Consider the following 26668-nt stretch of genomic DNA (forward strand, 5'->3'; position numbering starts at 1 on the left):
TCATCTCAATACAAAGTTTGGTTGATGGAAACACAATTTGAACAAGTGTTTCCATCAGAAATGCAAATGTGTGTTCTAAATAAGGCAAAAAAGACAAAGAAGAAGAAACAAAGATGTACGACACTCTCTTTGTCAAAGATGATTCAAATTGAAATTGAAGAAAACTTTTCCCAGTGTACAACAGTGTCAGTAATTTCAGGACAAAGCAGCACTTATGTTCTTAGGTTATGAATGTGACATTAAAGCTGTTCTCATCTGAAGATGTTGATAGTGACACTGAGCTCAAGGGAATCCAGACAACCATTTTAACAAACCAGAGAAGAAGAACCAGCTACCATAATCAACATGCGCAATTTCCATGCAAACCAATGTATCATTTTACTACCCAGAATAGCCGTTGGTTCTGATAGCCAGCAGTGAATACAAGATGACCAGATGACTAGTACCTTGAATGCTGCACTACAGTTTCAAAATGACAAAAAGCCAATGCATTTTTTCATTTGACCAAATCATAAATTCTCACTGTACAAATATTGTTGCCACCGATTCTCACCCACATCCTACATGGGCATTTAAAAAAAATATTTACATACCATTTGGTTTCATTTTAGCGTTCCTTTTTTTCCTCGATGCTACTACAATTGGCTCATTCATAGTCTAATTTGCTGTGCTACTACGGAATCATGAAAGTGAGAAAAACATGTGCTGCCAAAGGCTACTGCTGTGGCTCAGCTTGGCACAGACGCCATGATCGCGTTCGTTCCACTGACATCACACCATTTAACACTGGGGTGGAAATAGGCACAAAAAATGCTCCAAGCAGAGAACAACAGATCTGCAGGGTGGCGAGTCGACAGACAAGTGATGAATTGAGACATGTTGGAGCGACAGAGATTGAACGAAAGCAGAGTAAAATAAGACGCAAGGCAAGCGAGGCGAGAATGCGTTGATGTTATTGATGTGCAGACTCATTTAGATATGTTTTCCATTTGCTGTCAGTTCAGAAGGACAGACTGATTCCAGAAGTGAACCATTTGAAAGACAAGTCGTTTGACCATGGCTGTGGAATGTGTGTATGTGTGTGTGTGTGTGTCTCCACTCATCTTTAAACGCATACCAAAACATACATAATATTGGAACCTATGCAAACACAGTCCATGAGGGTAAAACGATGACTATGATCAGGTCACCAACTGGCAAGTCACAAGAAGACATGTCCAGTTTTTAAAAATACTGTTAATTGAGAGATGGCATCAGAAAAGTGAACATAATTCTCTCTCAGATTACCAACTCTCGTCCATTTAAAGAGCGTAATAGAGCGTTGTTTCATTCCATCATAAACATACACAAGACTGGTGCAGAAGAAGATTTTCATGCGTGCCGCGCACATGCTCAGCTCTTCTACCTCCTAATCCAACATGTTTACACCACAGAAAGAAGAATTGAAAAGGCTTATAATATATGGAATGAAGAAATAATTCACCAGTCATAAACATCTTCATATTGTACAGTCTTTACCTGATGATTAATCCACGATAATTTGGCAACTGACGTCTATCTAAAAATAAGTGTTGGATAAGCTCAGCATTTAGTGCCTGAAGGGTTTTTAAAAAAGCCCCTGAAACACATCTCTTTACACTCATGTGTATTGCTTCAGAGTCCACCTGAGCACACAGTAGAGCAACGAACTCAATTGTTTTGAAAAGCACTCGGCAGACAAGCATTTTGGGGTGACAGCTAGCCAGCTGAAATGGTACCAGTGAAGTAGCAATACTGCACTGACAGATCCCAGAGCACACTGTGGCCACCAGCTTCACTCCAGCAGCAAAAGTGTGTACGCTTCATAGTGTTTTACACATTTGCAAGCTTTTATTCACACACAACCTCCAACCCCCAACCCACACCTGTCCTGGCAGCTTAAATGCCACAGGCGTGTCCTCATGTCTGCGTCTGAGCGGTCCAAACTGTTGTAAAGCCCACTTGATTTAATACAACCGGCTGAGATCATAGTCGCTGGAATTTGTCGTAAATAACTATACAATGACAGCAACTTCTGTGGACTCAATTAGAAATAGTGTTATTTTGATGTGACCCAACAGCACAATGAGCTTGTACACAAAGTTATTAACCATGATGGAGGTTCAAACCAAGCCACTAACCTCACAAACACAAAGGAACACACTTTGAAATTCAAATTGGGGACAATGTGTTCTTATGATTATTGCAATACATGTATTACTTTGATCATGATTGATTCAAACTTCTGGTTACAGAGACAACTATCCCAGCAAACTTCTTGTCATCTCCTTTGTCCAGTCAGGCAGCATAGGAAACCCCCACATCTATACAAAGTTAAATCCATCCAGTTGACCGTCTTGGTCTCAAATGCAACAGTATTCATTCAGGAGACACCGATTAAGCCACTCATTTTTGTCTTCAAGCTGCATTGGGCACAGTGAAGGTGGCAGATGGACAGTGGCAATATTGTGACTAGTAGAGAAAACAACGCTGATAATGATCATTATTGAATGCCTTAAAATGCCATCAACTTCCATCAACTTTTACTCAACAAGGAATCAAAAAAAGCCTCAGATAGTCACTCAATATGTTTGTTGCGATTAAAATGCTATTTCATGTGACATCAGCAGCAGCACCATCCCAGCAAAGGTGTGATCAGGTTTCTACGGGTTGGTGCCACCAGACTTTTGTGACGAGTTTAAAGCAGGTCTCAACCAATTAAAAGCCACTAATAATTATCCACATTTCTTTAACCATTTCTCTGTTATTCATATGAGGCGAATCTGATTACAACAGCAGTTGTCAGAGCGATCAATTATCAATTATAATCCTAGCCATTAGTCAGGTCTCAGTTGGCCTCATTAGCAGGTGTGACTGAGGCCGTAGTGAGATTCTGAAATCATGTCCTGGTCTAGCATTGGGGCTCACAGACAAGCTAATGCGGCCAAAATAGCATCACAGCTCCCATGTGACTATTTGTTAAGTCCAGTCCTATCAGGAGTAAAGCCAGCTCTTTAAGGGGACAAGGGGAGGGTGGAAACACGCTGCCCCTCCATTTACACACGCACCTGCACATACAGGCTTATGTATTCTTATATTTAATTCGGGGAAATGTCGCTTGAGCGAGAGCAGCAGCAGAGCAATGAGGGCATCAATGTCTGAAGTGAAATGATGAGAGCTGCGGTTCATGGCAGAGAAACAGATGAGACATGAAAGAACGGTTTAGTGTTCCTGTGTCAAATTCAAGGAGGATGATTTGTGACTCGTCAGACTTGAGGAATGATATAAAACCTGAACGAGTGACATGAGGGCCAACAATATTTACTTAGACTTCATTACACCAACACACACAGAGACATGCAGGGGATTAACCTAAACCAAACTTTGACCTCTCCACACCCTTGTCTGTTACCCAAGCTCGCTTCCATCCTTCACTCCACATGCCATCCAATAATGTGAGCTCCAAACTCCTGTCAGGCTGTTTTTAAACACAAGGACAGAGACTCAATTACAGCCAGAATGGCTTTCACAAGTGGCCCTCCATCCTGAAACACACACCTGCTATCGGTTGTCAGATTTGCTGGCAAAACGGGCAAAGGTCAAACCAATATGCGTTCCGGGACAATCAGCGGCTTCCACTGATGTTGTTAACATCACTCGATTAGGACAACAGACAAACACCTCCTGTTCTGAGTCAGAAGCAAACCAGTCTTCCATCACTCGACAGTAATGATTTCAAAATGACACAAAACCATTACACAAGTGAGACACTAAAATATCTGCAAGTGCTAAGACACTGACAGGAATTAAATAAAGATGTAAACGACACCAGGTTTGGGGACACAAAACCGAACTATGCATTAAAATATGAAGTGCATAGAAGTTTTAATAAGTCGCGGGTCAGTCACTGTTCATTTTTGCAGTAACTGCAGTTATGGAAGTGGCATTACACGCTTGATACAAACAAGCGATGCAGCTGACAAGGTGTTAAGTGACAAAAAATGTGTCCCACTCTTCTGACACTGCCATAAAAAGTCAAATATGCTTGGCAGTCCTTTCATGTTCCAGCGCTGAAATACAAACATCCTAAAAAAAAAGCCTTCACTTTCCAATTGAGTATTCTTTATTAGCCGAATAAAGACAGCGCATTTGCATTAGTCAAGAATCAGAGTCAAAATGGCAATTTCATGATTCACTTGTTTTGTTGGGCTCTTAATTTGGATGGCAGAGATTTCAAAGGGGCAAATGAATGCAGAAAAAGACGGGTGGTTTTGTAAAACCTGAATAAAATCTGTGATGACTCCTTTTCACCAATTAAAATTCAGAGGACGCAATCAAGTCAAAAATATTTGAGGGCCTGATATCATACACAAAGTAGGACTAGAAAGCAGCTGATATTTCAAGAGCAGCTCCAGATCACACCAGATCTGGTGACCTGTGTGCAACAAATAGTTATTCTATTTGATTAATACCCTTTATATGACAGAGGAATTGTCAGATGAGAAGAGGCCTTCAGCAGCCAATCAGTGAGTGAGAGGGACAATAAAAGTCCTCCGGGTGTGACGAATGCATTTATCAGCCCGTTATATCCACATGTCGTCCTTGTTTCACGTATCCGTTTCTCTGCTCTCAACTGTTCTCTGGCGATCACACAAAAGAACCCAAAATAACGGTGAGGGGCTAAGCGGACATCAATCTGTAGAGGAGCCTCTGCAGTGTAATCCTAAACCTTCACCTTCCTCTTAATACCCATCAACCCCTCCTCTTAATACCCCTGCATACCAGGACAGACTAGGGCCACAACAAATGTTGCCCTGACAAAGGGCAGAGTTCGCCCAGTAGCACTTTTGAGTTACAAGGCGTGTCGAACACACGTTATTACACTGAAACATGCAAATTGCAACAATGTGGTACTCAAATTAACACGTTAGTAAGGCACAACAATATACTGAATTAACCAGTGGGTTCCTTGTCGAGCTCACCCACAGACCAGTTCATCAGTGACATCAACACGTAGCTTTACATAGAATAAATTCCAGGTCACCTTCTGTATTGACAAATGGCTACTTAAATGTGCTGCTTAGCTTACTCACCAATACTTAAAATAAAATCAGCTTCTGCATTTAGACTTGAAGGAGAGACACTTTCATTCATTGGTCAATAAAACAATGGGCACATTTATTTATCATTAATAAATCGATTACTTAATTATTATTGTTGTTGTTATTAAATGAAAGAAAGTAGAATGTAGTCATGTTGAAAACGACTCCAATGCATAATGGCAAGACCACAGAAATCCTCAACAATGCAAAACTGGAGAAGATCTGAAACAAACTAAACAGATGGCTTGAACATTTTCATTGAATGTAGGAGCCCTTTCTAAGGCATATACAGTAAATGACCTGGATCTTGTTGATGCATCTTTCGTAACAGCTGAGTTCTCTGTGCAAAGTAAAAATGCAACTTTACTGCGGACAGACCTCCAAGTGAATTTACAAGATTTTATTTCATTCTACTGAACTGAATTTGGTATAAGTGGTTGAATCACCAATATTCTGACCTGCTTGATTTATGTCCATGTGTATTTTAAATTAATATAATTTTTATTTTGTAGTGTTGCAGTTTTTGCGGTTGCCACTGGTATAATAAAGTATTGTTCCTTGTCCTCTCTTTTTTATCATAGCAACAAATTTTGCAATGAGGAATAACTTTCCAACACACACACACACACACACATTTGTATCTCTCTTTGTGGGGTCCACTTATTGCCATAATGTATTCCCCAGCCTCACACTAAACTGACCATCCAAAGCAAAAGGATAAATTGAACCAGGACTAATAACCAAACTTAAACCTAATTATAATGACCTTGTTTTTCATCCTCAAATTGAGGCTTAACCTTGTGGGGTGCAGCAAAAGGGCCCCACAAAGTCATAAGGGCCGCGCAGGGAGGTGTTTTCCCCAAAATTGGTCCTCATTAGGATGGATAAGCATAAACACACACACCAGTTTATAGCTCTGTCCTTGTGGGGACATCTCATTGCCATAATGCTTGAGTGGTCCCCACTCCCTACACCTAACCATCCAAAACAAATGGCTCACCAAACTTAAACCCAATAATAATGATCCACTTATTTTGATATTTTTATCCTCAAATTGAGGCTTGGACTTGTGAGGTCTGGTAAAAATGTCCCCATCAAGCTAAATGTCCTCACAAGTACCGGTAGGTGTGTTGCCAAGATTTAGTCCCCACAAGGAGAGCTATGCAAGTACACATGCACATGCAGACGTGAATAAGCTTAACAGTCGATATGGGCTCCCTAATCGTACGTGTTGCCAACTCACGCTCTCAACGGAAAATGTTAATGCAATCAAGTCATTCAAGTTATGGAGCCAGAAGGACGGGACTTTCATCTACTAACTTGACAAGAGAGCGGCTCACTATCCCTCTCTAAGCCCACTCATCAACCCCTCGCAGGGCTGAGCAACCCCCGTGGCCTGCGGGTGGACCTGCCTCTCTGTGGTGTGAGGACGGCCTGAATTTCAAACAAGAGCGCGAGAAAGATAGGAGCTAAGCCAATCAATAAATACCCAGAACACATGCACGTCCATCCAGACGGATGAGTGGAAGCACACAGAGGGATTGGGGGATTTACACTGCCAGTGGAGGAGTGACCAGACTACATGTTACAATTACTAAAATAAAAAGGCTGCCTCCTAAATCACAATGTGCAAGTGGAGTGCAAATGTGACGATTAAAACGAGGGGCGGAGGTGTAAAAGGCAGCATCCACAAATATACTTCACTAGAAACCCGGCTATAAATGCCAGCTGCCGCCGACCCAAGCTATTTGGAACAACTTGGCTTACGGGCATTTAATCATAAAGCTCAGTTCAAATTCGGTTACACTTAACTAGACAGAATATTTTGAGCAGCATATGTATCCGCTAATAAACCTTGTGCTTTTATCACATGACATCATCGGTTATCACAAGTGAGTTAACATCTGTAATGCAGGAAAGTTGGATTAGTAATTTAAGAGTCGCTTTTTCATCAGCCTACTTTGTTAATGGGGGAACTCCCTGGCATCACTTAATACTCCACACAACCTCCCTTATAAATAGGCACACATTAAGGATCATAGATACAAAGTAAACAGAACATTAAGAGGGTGCAAAGCAGGATCTCATGCTACCTCAGCGAGTTTGGGTCGGTGATCTCCACTCAACACTCTGACGGGTCGGATCTGACCTTTTGAAGTGCCTCTCTTCAATCTGTCACATCCCTCTCTGATGTGTGCCATGTACTAATGCAGTTAAGCCGTGATAAAACAAAATCCAGAATGCCTTCCATCCCTTCCGCTCACTGGGTAATTTGAGAGGCATCAGACCAGAATTGGAAACTATGTTAGAAAGGCGACTTTAAAATGGCCCTTGCTGATACACAACATTTTGAATGGAATACACGCAACAGTTGATGGCAGTGTGCATTTGTTTTTATACCATCCTGTATGTCATCATGTACCAAAAACAACAGAGAACACTGATGAAAACAAAATCCTAAAAAGATCAACATTAAACAAAGGATAGGTCTCTTATTAATGAGTGAGATTATGAATTGTTGTCTGCAACGCTCCTGGTTTCAAGAGCTTCTTCAGTGATCTCCTAACCTATCCAAAGTGACTGAAACATCTCATTTAATTGCATCACTTCACCTCACCATGATGATTCATTAAAAGAGTGCCACCCTGGTCGACATTAAGTGTTTGTCAATCGCACTCACAACCTTAGATAGGCCGGTCTGAAGACAACAGAAAAGTTTATCTGCAGAAGATACTTGTTCTAGTGGGGTGAGCTGTTATGACAAATGTCACTCCTTAATGTGGAGAAGAACAGACATTTAACCACTGGAAACAGAATTATTTCATTCATTTTTGGACATAACCATTACCCAGTAGAAAATTTTGGCAAGTTGCGCAAGTTAATTCACAGATTAAGAAGAAGAATTCCACTGAGCATGGAGAACATAAATAATTTGCAATAAATATATCAAATCCCCACCGCTATCTAATCTAAATAAACAAAACAAAATTAATGAATCCAAATTATGATGAATGCATTTTTAAAGAAACACTAAAATTGCAGATTACATTATTTGCAAGCTTAAAAGCAGATTTAAATGAGATTTCAAAGGAATGCAGCAACACAGAAATTCTGTGTCCAGTGGATGAACTCTACTTGAATGTCACTCTCACGCTGACTCAACTGTTTAAATGCACTCATATACACAAACTATCCACTAAAGAATGCAGAAATAGAATATGGTGACATAATGGAGACAGATCAAATACAAAGGTCAAGGTCACTGACTGCTACACTCATACACTTTGGTCGGCCAATGCATTCGTAAGATGCAAATCATCCAGAACAATTTCGGAAGAAAAGGAAAGACTCCAACAACGACATGCAGTCCATGCTACAAGTAACAGCAGCAGAGCAGGGTTATCCACAAAACAAGCCAAAACAGAACCCATGCATATTCCACTTTCAAGTCAGACATGTGACCCTCATCCCTCTTTAAGTCATCTGCTAGTGGAAGAGGCGTCACATAAAGAGTGCACATGGGTGTATGTTTTTTTTTGGATGTTTATATTGATGACAGAGTGAATGCTCATAAACAGCACAGAGGATTCCCAGTCACTCAGAACGCTGTAATTAACCTCTCCACGTCAGGCTGTAAACAGAGAAACAAGGACTGGATCTGCAAGGGGTGGGGAGACAGAACTGCTGCCACCAAATCGCACACACACACACAATCTGTCTGGTGTCTGCAGAGCAACAAGCAGGACGGGAAACAAAAACAGGCTAACAAACCAAGACTGAGTTATCGGCCTGCCCTCTATTAGTGAACACAAAGCTTGTGAAAGGGGATCTTAATGAAGGAGTCCCCCGAGGCAGAGCCTGATGCCTCCGCTCATGTGAACTGTTAGAGCTCATTAAAAGAACATGATCACCGACACTGACATAGTGGGTGCTGGATTGCATGGGCGTGTGAGTGGTGTTCACTCAACACACAAGATTTGATTCATACATTGGACAGAGAAATTGCCTTTTCACACCATGAAAGTACAAGATGGTGATAAAAGAGATAGGTATATTAAGGAATTAAAGCAAAGACACAACAACAGGTGTTGAGTAATTCTGATTTCATGGTAAAGTGGAAGTTCAGAATAGGGAAATTTACGTAACAGTGCCCTCTGGTGGGACGACATGAAATGGTTCCATCATGACTCACCTCTCGGCCCTTGTGTGTGACCAAGGCAGCCAGTGGTTTGGCATAGAAGCGGCTGTAGCTGAACCCCAGACAGCCATACATGCTGTTAGCAGTCAGCTTCAGAGCCTTCTGTCGGATGTCATACTGAAGAACAGATAAAAAAAATGTCTTAATAATTTCTCCTTTTCTGTCAGGGTTCGAGACACATACACAAAGCGTTGGTGTGAAGGCTAATCCTGAAACTACAGCTAAAACAAAAAACTACAATGTTGAATGGAAGCGACACAAGTCATTGCTCAAAACCAGGTGTTGCATTTGAGGCAAAGACGTGACAAAGAACCATGAAAGATTCATTTGTCATTGTTGTCACATAACGCTGAACTGTGAGGAAAGGTGCTGTGATTTGAATGGGACGGTTAGATGAACAGTTCTGTTTGACACAAGTATCTTTTGTATTCTGTAAGGGTTCTGAATAAAATTGGATTTCATACTTAATGAATTTGGCAATTTGTATCTGTAAACTAATGAGGAGGTGAGACAACACAGTAAAATCAGATGAAATGACATCATAGCAAGGGAGAATTCGGCCATCAAAACCAGTGATGAAGGAGCAGATGACTCAAAGGAAGAAAATAAAAGCGAACGATCATGCATCTGCACATATAGAAGAGCATGTACCTGCAGGTAAAGGTCTGGGTTGATGTCCTGTTGTTTCATGAGCTGTTTAACATGTCGGCGACGCTCCACAAGCTTCCTGATTTCTTTGGGAAGAATTCCCATCTCCAGGCCCGAGTCTGGAATCTCAGGTATCTCTTCGGGATCATCTTCCTGGTACCATGACAATAAGGTTGGGGTCAAATTTAAAAGAGGTTATTGGAATAACGAAAAAGAAAGGCTCTCACCTGATTCTTCTTTTGAGAGTTGTACGCTTCGCGCTCCACTGTGGTGAAGCAGATGTTGAACTCTTGTATGATGGATGGATACAGACTGTTGAAGTCCAAAAGGAGCACAAACTTGTCGTAGAAGCCTGAACAACACGAGAGGAATATCATGGTGCACTCAATTAAAAGGTTTTGAAAAAAAATATTAATGAAAAACAAAAACTGAATAGATCTCAAAATGAACCAAATTATAAAGGCAGGATTCAAAACCAATGTGAATATGTGAAACAAAACAATGCTTCGAACAGTTTACAGGCACTTGAATATGATGCTATGTTGAAAAGTAGGGCAGCCATAATTTTTTTTTTTTAAACGCATACCAACTTTCGGGTCCAGCACCAGACCTCCAGCATAGGCGGCTTTCTTTTTCCTTTTTCCTTTCCCCGCATCCACTTCCTCGTCTCCGTCAAACTGCATCAACAGCACAAGACATGAAATAGAGAATATGACAGATTCAGCTACAAATTGAAATCCTGAGGACGCGCAAGTGTTTTTACCGTCTCCGTCTGGAACTTTTTGAAGGAGGGTTTATCAGGAACAATGTAGTTCTTGTCATGGAAGGCATGAAGCAACAGGAACTCGTTCCTCTCAGAGCGACCTCCCATCAGGGTTCGAGACTTGACAAAAGCAAAATGAAGTGCACTTAAATGCATTTAATTGAATCCATTTTGAGGTAAAAAAAAAGTTTATCACTGCTCTTTTTCAGTGTCAGAAATGTTAGTCATTTGTGACAGTCAGCCTACATTTCAGGCCTGATGTCAGAAGCAAGACTATTGCTACAATTTACTCAGCATTAATCAATTTGTTTCATTCTGCAGCTCAGCGATTGCACTGTGTGCACCAACCAATGAAAGTACTCTTTAATCTTTTTTCGTCACACTTCACTTCTCAAAAGAAACTTGCTTTTGTCTGAAACGGTTTCATTTCTGACTCCCGTCTTGAGGAAACAATGAAAGAGAAGTTTTGAACTTTCAAAATCATTTTCCATCTCCGCGTGCTTTTGTCACGCTTTCTTTACCTGGTCTGCAAAACTGTTTCAGATTGTAAAAGGAACCCAGCTGGCATAAACATTTCTTTTGATATCGATGGAGGATAAATGTGTAAAAACGACAAATAGGTGTAATTACCATCACATTGCCAGCGATATTTGTAATCTGCAAGGCCAGAGGGAGAACGTTGAGTTCACACATGATCTGCAGGATGAGCTTGGCATCAGTCCAGGTCATCTCCAAGAGGTAAAGCAAGTGTGGGGAGTCACTGAGGGAAACCAAAATAGACTGTTGCGGCTTGATCCTTTCGTGTAAATAGAATTGAATTTACCTGTAGAGATTCTTAATGTTTTCTTGCGGGATAGTGATTCGCTCCATCTTCAGCAGCTGTGCCGTCAGTTCTGTCAGATTATAGCTTTTACATCGAATCAGCTCCTTGGCAGAGATCTCCACATCGCACACAAGGCGACCACAGGTGGCACTTTTTTCTGCAAAAGCACCACGACCCTAAACCAAACCAAATCAACAGCGATATAAAGCATTTAAAATTTGGCAAGTACCGGCCAAACCACTTCTTCGTCAAAATAATTTTACCCCTAATTTGGGCATGGTGGCCCTCCGCAGCCGCCCCATCTTGGACCAGTGAGGAACCTTGCAGAAGTTAATGCGCTGCAGAATAACTTCCAGGTCAAATCCGAAAATGTCATGGCCCTTTTAGGAAGAGAAATATAAGACAATGGTTTAAAACACTTTGTAAGAAACACTGGAGAAAGAGAAAGATTAGTTACATTACAGAATATGTGGAAATTTAAAATTCAACTGCTGACACTCAGAGAGAAGAAGGAGCGAAGAGGACATGTGATGAGAGATAATTAAAAGACAATGGGTCATGTCGGCATAACAAGGCTGGATAACAACATTGCAAATATGTAATAGTACCACCTACTCAAAAATTTGCTCCACAAGAATTAATTTTACTCACCACGAGGACATCAGGGTCAATCTTGTGCATCTTAGCCAGGAAGAAAGCCAGAAGTGTTCGCTCTGAAGCTGCCATCTCTACTTTACCATTCTGGAAATGCACAATTGAAAATGTGCAGTTAAGATGCAACAATTAGACAGTTACACCTCAAGTATTAAAGGAAAATTATCTTAACCTTTTTCTTCAATGTGTCCATAAAGTCATAAGGGTAGATACAGTCCACAGGCTTGCTGATCACTGAAGAAAAGTCAAAGTCAGGATCATTCAGAACTCACAGTCTATATCAGACTCGCACTTTTTCTACACATTGAACAGACACAAAACTTCTTGACAGTGATATGATATTTGTGAATTGATGTGGAATGTAATAAATTAGTTTCAAAAGTGAAATAATTCACACACACACTACTCACCACAGAAATGGGTCTGGTACGGCGGCTGTGGTGGAGCTTTGTCCATTTGGAACTGGTAGTGTATCAGAGCAGCCAAAGAAACTATCTGCAGCAGATAATCATAATAATTTCAGCTTTTGAGAAAGATTACGGAACAAGCAGACTTTTGGTTGTACTGGGATCGATTCTGTGACATTTGTCCTCTTGTTTACGTTGAAAATGTGCTTGGCCTTTTTCACTAAATTCAGCCCAACAAGGATTTACAACCACCATATACTGATGTTGAGAAGAAACACTATCTCATCCATGAGCCCAGTTTGAGCATTAATGCTATGTCAAGACGGCACCAATGGTACAATAACACTGATGAAAACTGGGTGACTGTGTTATAATTGACGGATAGAAACAAGACTAATATGCAGGCAATAAAAAAAGAAACAAAAGCTCCCACAACATATTCATGCCGTCAGAGGTATCCTCCAGTGATGAGGCATCCTGCTGCACCCCTGTGCCTTCAAACAAATCTGCATCCAGGATTGCCGTTGCAAGCACTTATTTTATAATTTTATTTTATTTTAACCCATTAACACTGAACTAGAAATGTGTAGCTGTAAATTCCATATTAACATTATCAGCATTTTAACAATTTTTATTTTGTTGGTGTTTCTAATAAATATAAAACATGAACAACTAAACATGTGTGTGACAACAACTGAAACAACAGTTGCATTGAGGATTCGTTCATTCATTTAATTTATTCCATACTTATAGTCTATATTTTAGCTGTTGAACATAAGTAGGAACATAATCAAATTGGAATGATACTGGTATCAGCAATTTTGGAAATACAAATAATGGGATTGAACAGGGAGTGAAAATTAAGGGATCATCGCTAATTTTAATGCTTATCAATGTGTGACAGTGAAGAGTGTTGGCTTGAGCGTTCTTCCACAATATCAACGCAGTAAACAGTGGCAGATCAGTTCAATGACGAATACACAGTAAAGACGTTGAGCTCTGACCTCATTGTGATGCGTCTTGGGGTTCTGGACGGTCTTTAGGCTGATGGACATGACAGTGAGTGGTGGAGGAGCGATGTCCTTTACCACCGTGACCAGGTCACTTCTCAAGGCCAACGCCTCTACCTTACACCAGCTGATCGGCTGCCCAATCAGCTCTAACAAAAGAAATGGGTTACAAAATTGAATTAACATTTAGGGTTACAAAAATTACGTAATTAGCATTTACCCACTGAACAAGACGAGAATCAGTAAGTCGCATAAAAACATTGACTGAAAAAGAAAAAAAAAACAGTTTCTTACGCGGTGCCTTTATGTCCAACCAGCATGGGCCTTTAATCTTCCTGCTCAGCAGAAAGTGCTCCAGGCTGGAGGTGTTGGTACCAAAAACGTGGGAGAATGTCTCCCCCTTGAGGTCAGATGGCAATGCTGGAAAGTCAGCCTGGAAAACATGCATCAAATAGATTCAAACGCCTCACTCCCAAGAAAATAAAATTAGCTGTCACTGTCGATTTTACTCACCGAATATCTGACTTCAAGATACTCGCATTGAGAGGGTACGTCAGGAATTTCAAAACTGTAATTCTTCTCCACTTTCTAAGGGAAAGAAAAAAAAATCATACTGGCATTTTTTAATAAAAACTGTCAAGTAAATATATAAATTCGTCTTTGATTCAAGTGTTTTGGGATATAAATCATCATCTCTGTTATCTTTGGTCATACACGGGGTTAGTTCTGTCACTGCACCTTGGACTTGAACTTCATGATCTTGAACTTTTCTGAGAGCTGATTAAACTCCTGGTAGACGTCCATCATTCCAACAGGTGTGTTCGACACCGCACCAGTTTTGGGATTCACTTTCTGGTTATGGAGAGACAATTGTACAAGTCAAACATGGGTACATTGCAAAATATACCCGTTACTCAAACAGAAAAAAAAGAAAGCCATGATGAATCACATACAAATTCTCGTGGCAGGATGTACATGGTTCTCTCGATGTTCTTGACAGACACGCAGCAGCTGACATGAGACTTGGCCGATTCAATCCACACCTTCCCGAACAGATACACCACACCTAACACAACACATTCCTCACTTAGACATGGTCTATTTTACCCAACCAAATATGTCCAAATGAATTTCAGGTTTACCTGGCTGATTAAATTGGTCTTCAAAGGCGTCCAACCAGTAAAATCTAAAGACCTGCTCCCCATCCGCTCCTTCCACGAGAGGAAGCTTACTGGAGTCCACCTGGATTTCTGCAGGAGCTTCACAGACTAACCCTTCCTCCTCTTGGCCCCAAGCACTGCTAGCCCTTCTGGACAGTCACAAAATAAGAAGACTTCGTATTATTCATAATGTTGCAGTGCAATTCTGGCAATTGTGTCGTTACAGGAAAGAAAAGTGAAGCTTCAAAGGGAGGCAACTTTTGTTGCACTTGGAACGATTCATGTTTTGTAACTGAATAAAAAATAATTTACTTGAGACTCCAAAAAGCACATCCTGCATCTCCTTGCTATTAGATTTCACAAGGAAATCAGGGTAAATACTCACAGGAGAACAGGGTCCAGAGGCTCCTCCTTGGGCTCTACTTTAACAGCAGGTACGACGGGTGCTGGGTCCAGCTCCGCCTCTTTCACGGAAGACGTCTCCTCGACTTCCATCGGCTCATCAAAGTCCATCCCATCAAACACATCATCTGTGACAACCGTAACAGTAACAATCAAGGAGCTGTAATGAAGTGAAAATGCCCCAAGAAACCTCAAATGGGGACTCAGATGAGGATTTTTGCTGCCAATCACCACCGATCACATTGATTTGAATTTGTAAACAAAGTAAACAAAATGATGAGACCTTCCGTGTACATGATGTGAAAAAATTAATCATGAAATCATTTTTATTCAGGTGCATGTTTTTATATACCTCTTCAAGAAGGAGAAAAAATAGAAAATCCTTGCAGAATGCAGCAACTATAGCGTCAACTATTGTGTATTGTGTGCAGCAACCACTTGTAGCATGGCTCCAAGAGTGACAGAGAGAGCTTATCTTCTATCACTGCATTTATGGAAGTTCCAACCATGGACGTTTTCAAACGAACACTGCATCAACACAAAACAGCAGCGGATTTGATCTTTCGTCTCTGTGTAAACAACACCTGAGACTGGTCATCCAGCTTGGTGAAATTAATAAATTTTTTTTAGCAATTTGCTTAGATTCCTGAATGTCACACTCGGACCGACGGGTGTTTCAGTATTAGCTGCACGAACAGCCTGCTGCAGACGATGCAGTCTCACTTTCATGAGCCCGATAATTCTGCTCAGGGCTTGTGCTTTAAATGGCATATTTAATTCTCTTTAAACATGCTTCCATGGAGAGCATTTTCTGGTTCATGTGCAGTAGGATGCAAACTTTACATGACTGAAAAAAACTCCATAACAGGCAAGCTACTGCTGAGCGAGTAGGGAGGGAAGAGCAGATGCATCATTTTGTGATCGGCAAGGACAGGCAGTGATCAGCATTCACAGATCACGTTGATGTCAGCTGATCATGATCGGTGGACAATCGATCAGCGTATCCCTAACTTGAAACTACCTTCATGTTTCTCCAGCTCCTCTACCGCGGGTGTCTTTATCTCTACATGAGGAGAAGGTGCAGAAACTGCTGCTCGTTTGACAGTCAATTGGTCAGATGGTGGCGGCTTGATCACTTTGGCCTTCAACCCTGTAGCTGGTGGCGGTGCCTGCACGACATGAAAAAGATTCCATTTTCAGATAGATTAGTGTACAAAACTTTATGATATTATATACTCTATTGAACCGTGTTCACATAGAAAACCGACAACTCACCTTTGGTGTCTGTGATTTAACTGAAAATGGGTTCATGGGCGACCCAACAGATTTCTTTTTCTTCAGAGTAACTACAGGGGGAGGAGTAAGTGCAGACGATTTCTGGGGAATGAGATGAAACAGATGGGCAATGATTTACTTTTTGGACTTCTTCATTCTTTACTGGATTTAAAGATGACACAGAAGTTGAGGAGACTGTTAACAAATAAATACTCAATGAGATCAAGGTCCTTCAAATGATAACATTTAGATTTTATGCCAATTTCTACTGACATTCACGATAATGTCAAGTAAAAAGGACAAACCTCAGAATGAAGGTCCTGTAAGATATCCCCCAAGAGATCATCCTTGGACAAATCTACATCTTTCTGCAAGAGAAAACACAATTTAAAAATCAATTAAAGCAGTGACACCAGTGCACCACAGAGGGAGCATTTCAAACAATATTTGAATGACTACTTTGCCATCAGAAACTGACCTCTGCTGGCTTCTTGACGTTACTGTTCATGAAAAGACTCTTAATACTGTTGGGTTTTGCAACAACTGCCTTCTTCACATTTTTCTTTGAGGCACCTTTGGGATCTGCTTTGCCTGAAATATAATATATCCTTATTGCTCAGTAGTTTCTCAACAGGACAAAACGCACAAACGGCAATGTAAAGAAGAATTACCACCTTTGCTTTTCTCAACAACGTCATCATCTAAATCATCGTCAAAGATTTCTCGACCGTCCTCCACATACCCTGTTCCATCTAGAGATATCAAGAGTCGGATGTCAGATGTCTAACATTTAACGACAGTCAGTAGAATCATGAGACTCCCTCGCACCATCATCAATGATCCAGTCGTCCTCTTGTCTATCCCTCACCATCTTGGAGTACTCCACTTCGTCCACCTCCTCATACACACTGCTGAACTCTTCCACCTGGAAAATGATAAAACAGAAGAGAAATGTTCATATCAACAACCACTATTCATATCAATGACAACTTCACCTCATATTTGATCTTCTCGCCCTGTTTGGCTTTTTTCAACTGCTCTAGTGCTGATTTTCTTCCCGTCTTTTCTCTCTTCTCACGTCTGGAGCGAGACTTGGCCAGACTGCAGGTTCCGGCATCATCAACTACAAGACAAAGTTTAACGGTTAGAGGAAGCACATCTTTTAGCAATACAAACACATAAAAGAAAATACAGATTTTCCCAACATTGACACTGGAAATAAAAACTACAAAAATAAGGGCAAGTACAATCACCGGTCTCAATGACCACTGTATTTATTTTTTTAAATACTGTCGTTTAAATTCCTAAAAACCACAAAATTAAGGGCCACCGTGCCTACAGGAGTGAAGGCATGAATTGGTTTCAGTTGAGGATAATAACCATTATAGCATAGTGTTAATTGACATAAGCAAAGAATTGGGCTCACGGTTCAGTGCACTTTGGCATGTACGTCACAGTGGGATCAACTTAAAGCACTTTGAAGTCTGAATTCACACGCACTGTATACATTAAGAATATCAATTCAATTTCTGAGATGAATGTAAATTATATTTCCCCTATGTCGTACATTGACAAAAAATGATTATTATTAAAGTACTGTTTTGGCCGTTCATTTATTTTCATCCTAATCGAATTTCTAATACGGAAAACAATGGTTGGGGAAATGTTAGAACGAATGGGGCCACAAAGCAAATCAACAAATAGCGCCCTGAAACTCGCATGCATTTTGACAGCGACATAACGACAGGAAGTATTCTAGAAAACCGACCGGTAATTACACGTTAGAAGATTTAAGGAGACGTGAATAACCACTTTGGCAGTTCCACAAAACGTTTCCAGACAATAAACGGCCTAGAGTGGCGTATGTCTAAAGCGCTAGCTGAAGCTAACAGACAACAACGCATGCCTTTGAACGAGGCGTACCAAGAAACTCACCTCCGTCCGGGACGTCCATGTCTTTCTCAGGATTGGAAACAGGAGACATGACGACCTATTATTATTTTCTGGCCAATTTCTCGCTGACAGCTGCAGGAGCACACACAACAGATAAGTCCGCGCCAAATCGTCTTCCCGGGGAAAGTCATATGAAGGAAGTGATGTCACAGAGCTGGCAGGTGACGTAGTTGCAGTTCTTCAAAAATCCTCCTGATGGCAGTGTTCTGCCTCAAAAAGTTTACTTTACACATTAAAACAGAATACAGTACATATCTTGACAAAGGAAATGGTCATGTATTATTATTGGTATTATTATTAAAACGTAAATATTAATATTCAAGATGTAAATGCGTTTTTTCCTGGGTCAAAGTTAAAGGTCGTTGCCACGGCAACCAGTCTTTGGACGGCACAGTATATTCTTGTCCCAGATTCGGGCCTCGTTGACGGTTGTTGAACAATGATAACACAAAGGATGTTTTGTCCCTCAGGCGGACTTGAATCCGATTACTTACAAGCAGTCTAAGAAGTAGGAACCTGCCCTCGTTCTGAAACACCCTATGGCATTTTAACCAGATATATTTTTTTCAATTATCACTTCGAATAACGAAGAAGTGCAGCTCGTCATTTCTTGGCTCTCTGAGGACATCGCTTATTCTTGCATTCATACGACGCCATGGTCAGACAGAGACGCGAACGACACCAGTCCGGACGAAGAAAGGAATCACTAAAGGTACAAATAAAATGAATTATTGTTTTATTTGTCATTTATTTTGGGTTGTTCCAAAAGGAGTGAATGATATGCTAAACTCCAAAATCACATTTTTTTTTTTATTGTTTTCCACATTTGTTTTCTTACTTTGGCTCCTCCAGTTCCAAGAACAACAACAGCGCAAAAGAAAGTGGTGCGGCCATATTGTCCAATCACAGGGGGCTTTACTTGTAGCATTCGCTCATTGATTGGTCCTTTCATCGATCTCAGCATTCATCGACAACTGCAGGACCAGCAAGCAAAGATCGCATATTAAGCGAAGAGGCCACATACAGCTCTGATGACTTACTACAGTGAACTCACGGCCAGCCTCAGTCAAAACACGTCAAATTTCGTATTAAAGGTCAGCCTCAAAAACCGTTTATGGTATAAAGGACACGGGAAATACATTTGTATCTTCCGTTAGTTGTCATTCAAATGTTACAATGGTGCAAAGCCTCCAACTTGATAGACGCATGAAAAATTACCACCGTTTATCATTTTTTAAAAAGGCTACATATGAAGAGAGATAATAATAGGACAAAAAACTATACTGTACAAGAAGAGGTATTCTAAATTACATGCAGTGAATGTATGAGGCTGCTGTAATTACACTGGAAGTTGCAAAAGATCGCAGATGTATATTAAAATCGATAACTTAATTTCTGATCTCTGGTCTACTAACCCTTCTAATTTAAGTTTTGTGTATAGTTCGAATGGCGACTTTAAACTCCCAGGATGATATCAATAGAGAGCCATTTAAACATGCATTACCAATGATCGCTTTGTGTTGGTTAACAAATGAATACATAGCTACCTGAAATGTGTTCAATATGAGACACAAATTGGGTGGGGATAAAGAATGTGCCGCCATTTTTCAATAGCGACAGAGTGAGCGTTCTTGGCAGCATCCTTTCTTTGCATGGAAGAATCTGAGCGGCTGATGGGGAGACAGGCGGCAGAGTCGGCTGCGAGGGAGGGGCGGCGGGTGGGAGGGAGGAGAAAAAGGCAGATTATTGAGGAGAGAGACGTCGTTTCACTGATGCTGAGTCACACAACAGAGGGGGAACAGTTGTATCCCATGAGTCTTTGGGAATAATGGAGGAGCTGGAACACACCTGCCCCCATCCTCGGACGGTAGGTTGCTTTGCTTGTGTCTCATGGCTCCCATGGTCCTGCGGTGTTTGTGACACGGTGAGAAGACAAAGGATACGGATGCACCCTGTTATGAAACTGATCCCCTTCAGGAGGATGCCGACGGTGCTGCAGGTCTCTACCAGTCAGGGGTGTCCCAGGGCATCCTTTGAATGTCCTGCTGGTCTCCATCACACCCTTGGTTGAGTCTCTCCTCACCGCAGGCACCAGTGCCTTCTTTGTTGTGTTTTCAGCTCTAATCCGTCCTATGCCAGATGTTGCCTGAGTGGCTTTAGCCAAGCCTGTGCCGCCGGTCCTGACGGGCCTGTGTGCTGCTGGCAAGTTAATTCAAAGCCTCACCATCTGCTGACTGTTTGTAAGCCACTGTGCCTAGAGGAATCGTGTTGCTTTATCACAGCACGTCAGACTTCTTGTGGTCATTGTGCAAATACATTCACATAAAACCATCAGATTATTTGGTGCTTCTTGTTGTTGCCAGTGACCTGAACAAGGTGTTTCTTAGGGGCTGTGCAGCAGACACCAGTTCAGAGTGAAGAGATGCCCTGCATTTGTTTTTGTTGTTATATTTTTCTGTCACACTGGAATTAAAGAATCAGAAGGGTCAGATTATGTAGTAGTTAACATTACTTCTCAAAAGACAAGAAGAGGAAAAATAACAATATGTGTGTATATTAAAGTAAAGAACAGGGATGTAAAGATACTCTGTGAAATGGAATACTAGTATTTAAAAAGAGGCAATATCCTAAAAGTCAGTTTTCACAACAAGATATAATGAACAATTGATCGTCAGTGAAGAAATGACACTGTCAAAGAAAAGAAAAATGACTGTAAAATATGTCAGATATACATCTGGGTAAAAAAAAAAAATGTAGCCATGTTACGATTAAGGAAATATCAAATATCAAGCCCAGGTATGATTCAAAAGTCTTTGCATCCACACGACTTCTCATATCTGCCATGAGATTAAAATGATTTTTAATGCCTTACATGTACAGTATAGTCATTAATTATAACAAACTATAATGTAAATAAAAGATGCACCCGGTCAACAGCAGGGGCATTAAAATATTCCACCAGAATATTGAAGCACTCAAAAATACTGACCTCATGAGGAGCAAATAAGTACATATAAAGGGCCATTTATGGTGTTTTAAGTCATGCAGGCACGTCTCTCCTCATGGCAGCAGCCACTCCATCACTCTTGCAACAACAGATGAATCATTTTTATAACGTGCACGTCAGCTCACACACACTGTGCAGGTCAATAACTTTGAGCTCCGTCTTCAGCCAGTCTTTCCGTGCCCTGCCCTCCGGCTCCTGATGAAGGTCTTTAATGGTGGAAAGTTTTTTCAGAGGTGCCGCGTGGGTCACTGCAAGGGTGCTGGTGCTCATCCAATTTTAATGTTCTCATCCAGACTCTGACGGAGCCGGCCATCTTTGCCAGAGAGACCAGTTGTGATTGCCGCGCCCCACATGAGAAACTCACCATCGCTCAAGCTGCCCGAGGGACCCCAGGTACTCACACACAGAGACCCTGGATTTAAAGACTGCAGCATGAGAGGTGTGAATGTTCCCAGATGAGCCGCAGCTACTGCAGTAGTTAAGAGATGTTTAACAACCCACGTAGGAGGTTTGACCCTCTCTGGCTTCGGAGCAGCCCCTCTGACTGTGTCTCCCTGTCTTCAGTGGACCGACCAGTCCGAGTCTACGCTGACGGCATCTTTGACCTGTTCCACTCCGGCCATGCTCGCGCACTCATGCAGGCCAAGAACCTTTTTCCAAACACCTACCTCATAGTGGGAGGTAGGTCCGAAACACATGCCGCACAAATGAGTATCTTTCCAGAGCAAGTTTGAGTGTGAGTTGTGTTTGTCACTCAGTGTGCAGCGATGAGCTCACCCACAAGTACAAGGGCTTCACCGTCATGACCGAAACTGAACGTTACGAAGCGCTGAGACACTGCCGCTACGTCGACGAGATCTTAAGAGATGCACCGTGGACGCTTACGCCTGAATTTCTCGAAAAACACAAGGTGTGTGGTCGTGTGTGGGTTTTCTATTATCAAAACTAAAATCTGCTCTTGAGGTTTCGACGACTTCTATCATGTCCAAGAGCATGTGTGTGTCTGTGTTTGTCTCAGTGTGGTGTTTTCTGCCATGCAGTACATTTCCTTTGTTTCTTAGATCGATTTTGTGGCTCATGATGATATCCCATACTCCTCAGCAGGAAGTGAGGACGTGTACAAACATATCAAGGAGGCCGGTGAGTGTGAGCTTTCAGAGTGAGAATGTAGCACAGCATCTGTTCTAAGCTTGAATCTGCTGTGTGTGATCTGTAGGGATGTTTGTCCCGACACAGCGAACAGAGGGAATCTCCACCTCCGACATCATCACCAGAATCGTAAGAGACTATGACGTTTATGCTCGGCGAAATCTCCAGCGAGGCTACACAGCCAAGGAGCTCAACGTCAGTTACATCAACGTAAGATTACCAGTCCAATGGTTTGAATGGTTTCAGGTTAATGGTGTGACAGACGGGGTGACACGCATGCGAAGTGATTCATTCATTCTTCTCCCCAGGAGAAGAAATATCGACTCCAGAACCAAGTGGACAGGATGAAGGAGAAGGTCCGAACAGTGGAGGAGAAGAGCAAACATTTTGTGTATCGAGTGGAGGAGAAGAGTCATGACCTCATTCAGAAGTGGGAGGAGAAGTCCAGAGAGTTTATTGGGAACTTCCTCGAGCTTTTTGGCCCCGACGGAACGTGGGTAAGTCATCAAAGGACGCCTCGACCCTGCTGGGCTGTAAGGAGAACAAAGAACGAGATAGTTTGAGTGAAAAGTGTTTGTAATATCTGCAGTTGTCTCAGAGTCAAGTGCAATAGAAACACTTGTGCATCAAACAGTTGAAACCAGATCAGCACATATTATAGCTGGACTCGCTCAATTTATTTATCACACAGAAATTCTAATTTAGTGTGTTGACTGGTTGCTATAATGCTTTTCCACAGGGTGGCAGTATCGCACAATTGTTTGCACGGATCAAACTAGTGCATATGAAAAGTAGCACAGCGAATAAACTGATAGATATAGCATGCAAAATGGTCATAATATAAACTTAAATAGAGCCTGCACTGTTTTGGAAACGTTATTGCGCAATAACATTCGGAATGAAAAAAGAATGATCTGGCCACATTAGAAAAAAGTAGAAAATATAAAAATACAAATTCATATAAAAATCTAATATAATATAGTAATATAATATAAAAGGTAGAAATCATAGTGCTATATATACTGTATAAATGCAAATGTATTTCATGTCACAGGGGAAAGTTATCGTCCAAACAGCTGACGCCAGTGAGCACAGCGTGTGGTCCGTGTTATTCTGTATTGGCTTCACATCTAGTATCTGGTCTCCCTGTCTCTCTCTGAACAGAAACAAGTGTTCCAGGAACGCAGCGGACGCATGTTGTCCTACGCCCTGTCTCCCAGAGACTCCCCCTGCAACAGCCCCCCCAGAGAACTGTCCCCCCTGCGCTCACCCTCGCCCCCATCCCCACCCACCCGCTGGCACAGCGCGCGGCCCTCACCCCCAACCTCCCCTAAAGGAGCATCCGCTTCGATTAGCAGCATGAGTGAAGGTGATGAAGACGAGAAGTAGTGCACACACACACACACACACACAAACGAGAAGTGTCTCAATACACACACTCAGCTTCTAAAAACACACTGGACACTGAAACCATAATTCTTACCGGGAGCCGCCGAGGCAGACGGTGACTGCTGTTTCTTGCTCTGTGCTGCTGAGAGATGAAGCCATCATTGTCTCTGTTGTCCTGGCAACCAGACAGGCAGGAGAGAAGGAGGACCAAGGGTCATGAACCAAGAGGATCATCCTCAGTGGTGGGGAGTATTCTAACAATCCAGACTGCCCTCTATCCAACTCCTGGTCCCTCCATTTTGGTTTCCCTCTAATTTTATACAATTCAACAGTTTCTTTTGAATGATTTCCACTTCACTCGTCCACTGTGCCCACAAGGTACACAAATGCATCTTAGTTGTAGTCACCTCTACAATTCCACTATTAAAAACTGACTTATTTATGATGTTGATTTACAAATAAATGGATGTATAAGGGAAACCGAGATGATGCCAATCTAACCTTCAATCAGCAATCTCACCGTCCACCAAACTCATGAAAGCCTTGGGAACTTGCATCATTTCAGTTTTCGTTTTGTCATCTGTAGCAAGCGTTCTTTAACTATTCCTCATGTATTTGTCAGTCAACACTTGAAAAGACATGACTCATGGACAGAGATAGCATGAGACAGCAGAGCCTTTAGATCTAAATAAGTAACCAGAGCGATAAAGTTACAGACTCAGCGAAACGTGGCGTACACGCTGAATGTTGAAAATGCATATGTGTTTAACTGAATTGGAAAATTGTTGCAGTGCATTATGACCTTTTTTTTCACAGTTGGCTCTCAATAGTAGAAATATGAAATGGTGCCGCAGGCACATTGACCTTGACGTTTTAGATAAGGGAACATATATGACCATAAATAATCCTTCATATGTGCATTAGCTGCACATAAGCCAGTTATTATTCATTACAAAGTACTGATGAACATCTTGTTAAGCCTGACTGTACTTTACCCTGCAATGATCCTATATGTCCATCAAGAGAGCTGTGTGATGTCAACAGAACTGCCACCACTATGAGTCCATAATGCACTGCAACAGAAGCACCAATGGCTGAAATACGGATGTGACATACGGGTTGGCTGGGAAACGACAATTGATATAAAACACATAGAAAATGTAATCGCTATAAAGCAGTGATGATAGACCACATAAATTGTAGGCACCTTACATTTGGAATGACAAATAAAGAAATGAGTGAAACCTCACTCAGTCTTAGGTTGTGAAAACAAGCTATTTAACAGACAGAAAATTGACACAAATACGAGCCCTGGTTTTCCATTGCAAGCTCATTGAGTGCCTAAAGGTGACGGCCCAGGCTGACTTTACGTTTCTGCTTCCCTCCTGCGACGTCATTCTTCTTATTGCTGGCTGCAAATAATGAGTGTACTTGAAATGAAGCGCTCAACATGAATGTAGACTACAGTGAAACCCACGCAGTCACAACTTCAGCCTCACATCCAGGGGAAATTTTTGACTCAGCTAATAGAGCATGGAGGACTTGCGTCTGGAGATCAGACATCCACGTCTCTGGGAACAAATCTTCCATTCAAGGCAATAACATGCAGGTTGCACAAAAAGCACCTTTTAGAATGGCAAAAAAAACGCTCATCTTTAAATGCTTTAATTCAACCTCAGAAACCCACAGCTGGAAACATGTGATTGTGAAGGATTCCAGAACAGCAATGAGGAGTTTCAAGTAAGGTGGTTGCAATTTGGGATCTCCTGAGAGTAATGGGTCTTAATTTGAGAGCAGATGTGGTTCGAGCGTGCAGATCCTTATCATCAAAGCGACGCCACAAACTATACAACTCCTCACGGTCACCAGAGGAACCGTGTGGGCTCGCTTTCAACCCAAATCTGATGTGTTCGCTGGAGACGACTCCGTTACTTGAAATCTGAGATGATCTATCAGGTCTTCAAAAGATGAAGCTCCTCTACAACTGTGGACATTTTCGCTTCTCAGGCTGGAGTTGATCACTTCCAACCCAATAATACGACACTGTAATGCAATGTAGAGACCTTTAACCTCTTGTACAAACATGTTACTCTGCACTACGTGTACAAACTCTGTGTCTTGTCATTTCTGGATTTTAAAATGGATGACTTTGGATGTGTAAATACATGTTGAAGAAAGGGAGTGTCTTCATTTTGTGTCACAATACTTCCTCGATGCTATGAACAGAGTACATCGCAGAACAAGAATCAAGTGGTATCTTTCATTCGTTTTTAAAATTCAATAAGGTGACAAGTGGAGCCATCTGTTTTATTGATCTTCTTTGAAATGAAATCACACAAAGTTCTAAGCAGATGACTTTTTTTTATACGGAGGTCAGAACGTATCAAGAAAATCCAGGGAGCTGAATATACTGTGCTGTCAAACACAGCGTAGATCAATACTCACTGCAGACGTCAGAAACTTTAAGCATCTCTACTTGATTTTTATTTTACATCAGCATATAGTGCAAACTAGGACAGTGTTTTTGTTGTAGCTGCATTTGTAATATGCTGACAGAAATAGCAGAATATCATTGGTGCAACAACGCAGCCTAAGGGTCGGTACTGTAATAAAAATTCTGCTGGCATTTGAGACATTTTTTTTTCTCAAAAAATCTTGATAAAATTTGAATGTTACCTACCTGTTCATTATCATATTGTTTTCTCCAACA

The 26668-nt window shown here is 41.5% G+C and overlaps 2 protein-coding genes across 6 annotated transcripts in view; one reads left to right on the forward strand and one right to left on the reverse strand.

Moving 5' to 3' along the window:
• pola1 (polymerase (DNA directed), alpha 1) overlaps nt 1-18548 on the reverse strand; it is a 49586-nt gene extending 31038 nt beyond the window's left edge. Inside the window, exons 1-26 of one of the 4 annotated variants that reach the window (XM_053859728.1) lie at nt 18396-18548; nt 17456-17583; nt 17289-17385; nt 17135-17212; nt 16939-17051; nt 16766-16828; nt 16461-16562; nt 16207-16354; nt 15169-15313; nt 14766-14932; nt 14577-14689; nt 14362-14475; nt 14137-14211; nt 13918-14056; nt 13618-13772; nt 12617-12701; nt 12379-12440; nt 12204-12293; nt 11816-11932; nt 11553-11728; nt 11360-11489; nt 10730-10849; nt 10553-10643; nt 10194-10318; nt 9970-10119; nt 9313-9435 (exon numbers count right to left, since the gene is read on the reverse strand). In XM_053859728.1, the coding sequence (XP_053715703.1) occupies nt 9313-9435; nt 9970-10119; nt 10194-10318; nt 10553-10643; nt 10730-10849; nt 11360-11489; nt 11553-11728; nt 11816-11932; nt 12204-12293; nt 12379-12440; nt 12617-12701; nt 13618-13772; nt 13918-14056; nt 14137-14211; nt 14362-14475; nt 14577-14689; nt 14766-14932; nt 15169-15313; nt 16207-16354; nt 16461-16562; nt 16766-16828; nt 16939-17051; nt 17135-17212; nt 17289-17385; nt 17456-17583; nt 18396-18444 (2955 nt within the window). In that variant the 5' untranslated portion in view covers nt 18445-18548. Of the gene's footprint in view, nt 1-9312; nt 9436-9969; nt 10123-10193; nt 10319-10552; nt 10644-10729; nt 10850-11359; nt 11490-11552; nt 11729-11815; nt 11933-12203; nt 12294-12378; nt 12441-12616; nt 12702-13617; nt 13773-13917; nt 14057-14136; nt 14212-14361; nt 14476-14576; nt 14690-14765; nt 14933-15168; nt 15314-16206; nt 16355-16460; nt 16563-16765; nt 16829-16938; nt 17052-17134; nt 17213-17288; nt 17386-17455; nt 17584-18383 lie in introns of all 4 variants that reach the window. The other 3 variants (XM_053859727.1, XM_053859726.1, XM_053859725.1) reach the window with 3 other exon arrangements.
• Nucleotides 18549-18813: 265 nt separating this feature from the next.
• On the forward strand, nt 18814-26139 carry pcyt1ba (phosphate cytidylyltransferase 1B, choline a). Of its 2 annotated transcripts, none has more exons than XM_053858567.1 (8): nt 18814-19125; nt 21714-21813; nt 21985-22101; nt 22179-22330; nt 22482-22560; nt 22637-22779; nt 22878-23066; nt 23734-26139. In XM_053858567.1, exons 1-8 carry the CDS (start codon nt 19069-19071, stop codon nt 23956-23958), a joined length of 1062 nt encoding a protein of 353 aa, XP_053714542.1. In that variant the 5' UTR covers nt 18814-19068; the 3' UTR covers nt 23959-26139. The 2 variants fall into 2 exon arrangements, with proteins under 2 accessions (XP_053714542.1, XP_053714543.1); XM_053858568.1 differs by lacking the exon at nt 18814-19125 and adding an exon at nt 20127-20280.
• The last annotated feature ends 529 nt before the right edge of the window (nt 26140-26668 follow it).

The sequence above is a fragment of the Synchiropus splendidus genome, chromosome 3, assembly GCF_027744825.2.
Source record: "Synchiropus splendidus isolate RoL2022-P1 chromosome 3, RoL_Sspl_1.0, whole genome shotgun sequence".
In the NCBI taxonomy this organism is placed as follows: domain Eukaryota; kingdom Metazoa; phylum Chordata; class Actinopteri; order Syngnathiformes; family Callionymidae; genus Synchiropus; species Synchiropus splendidus.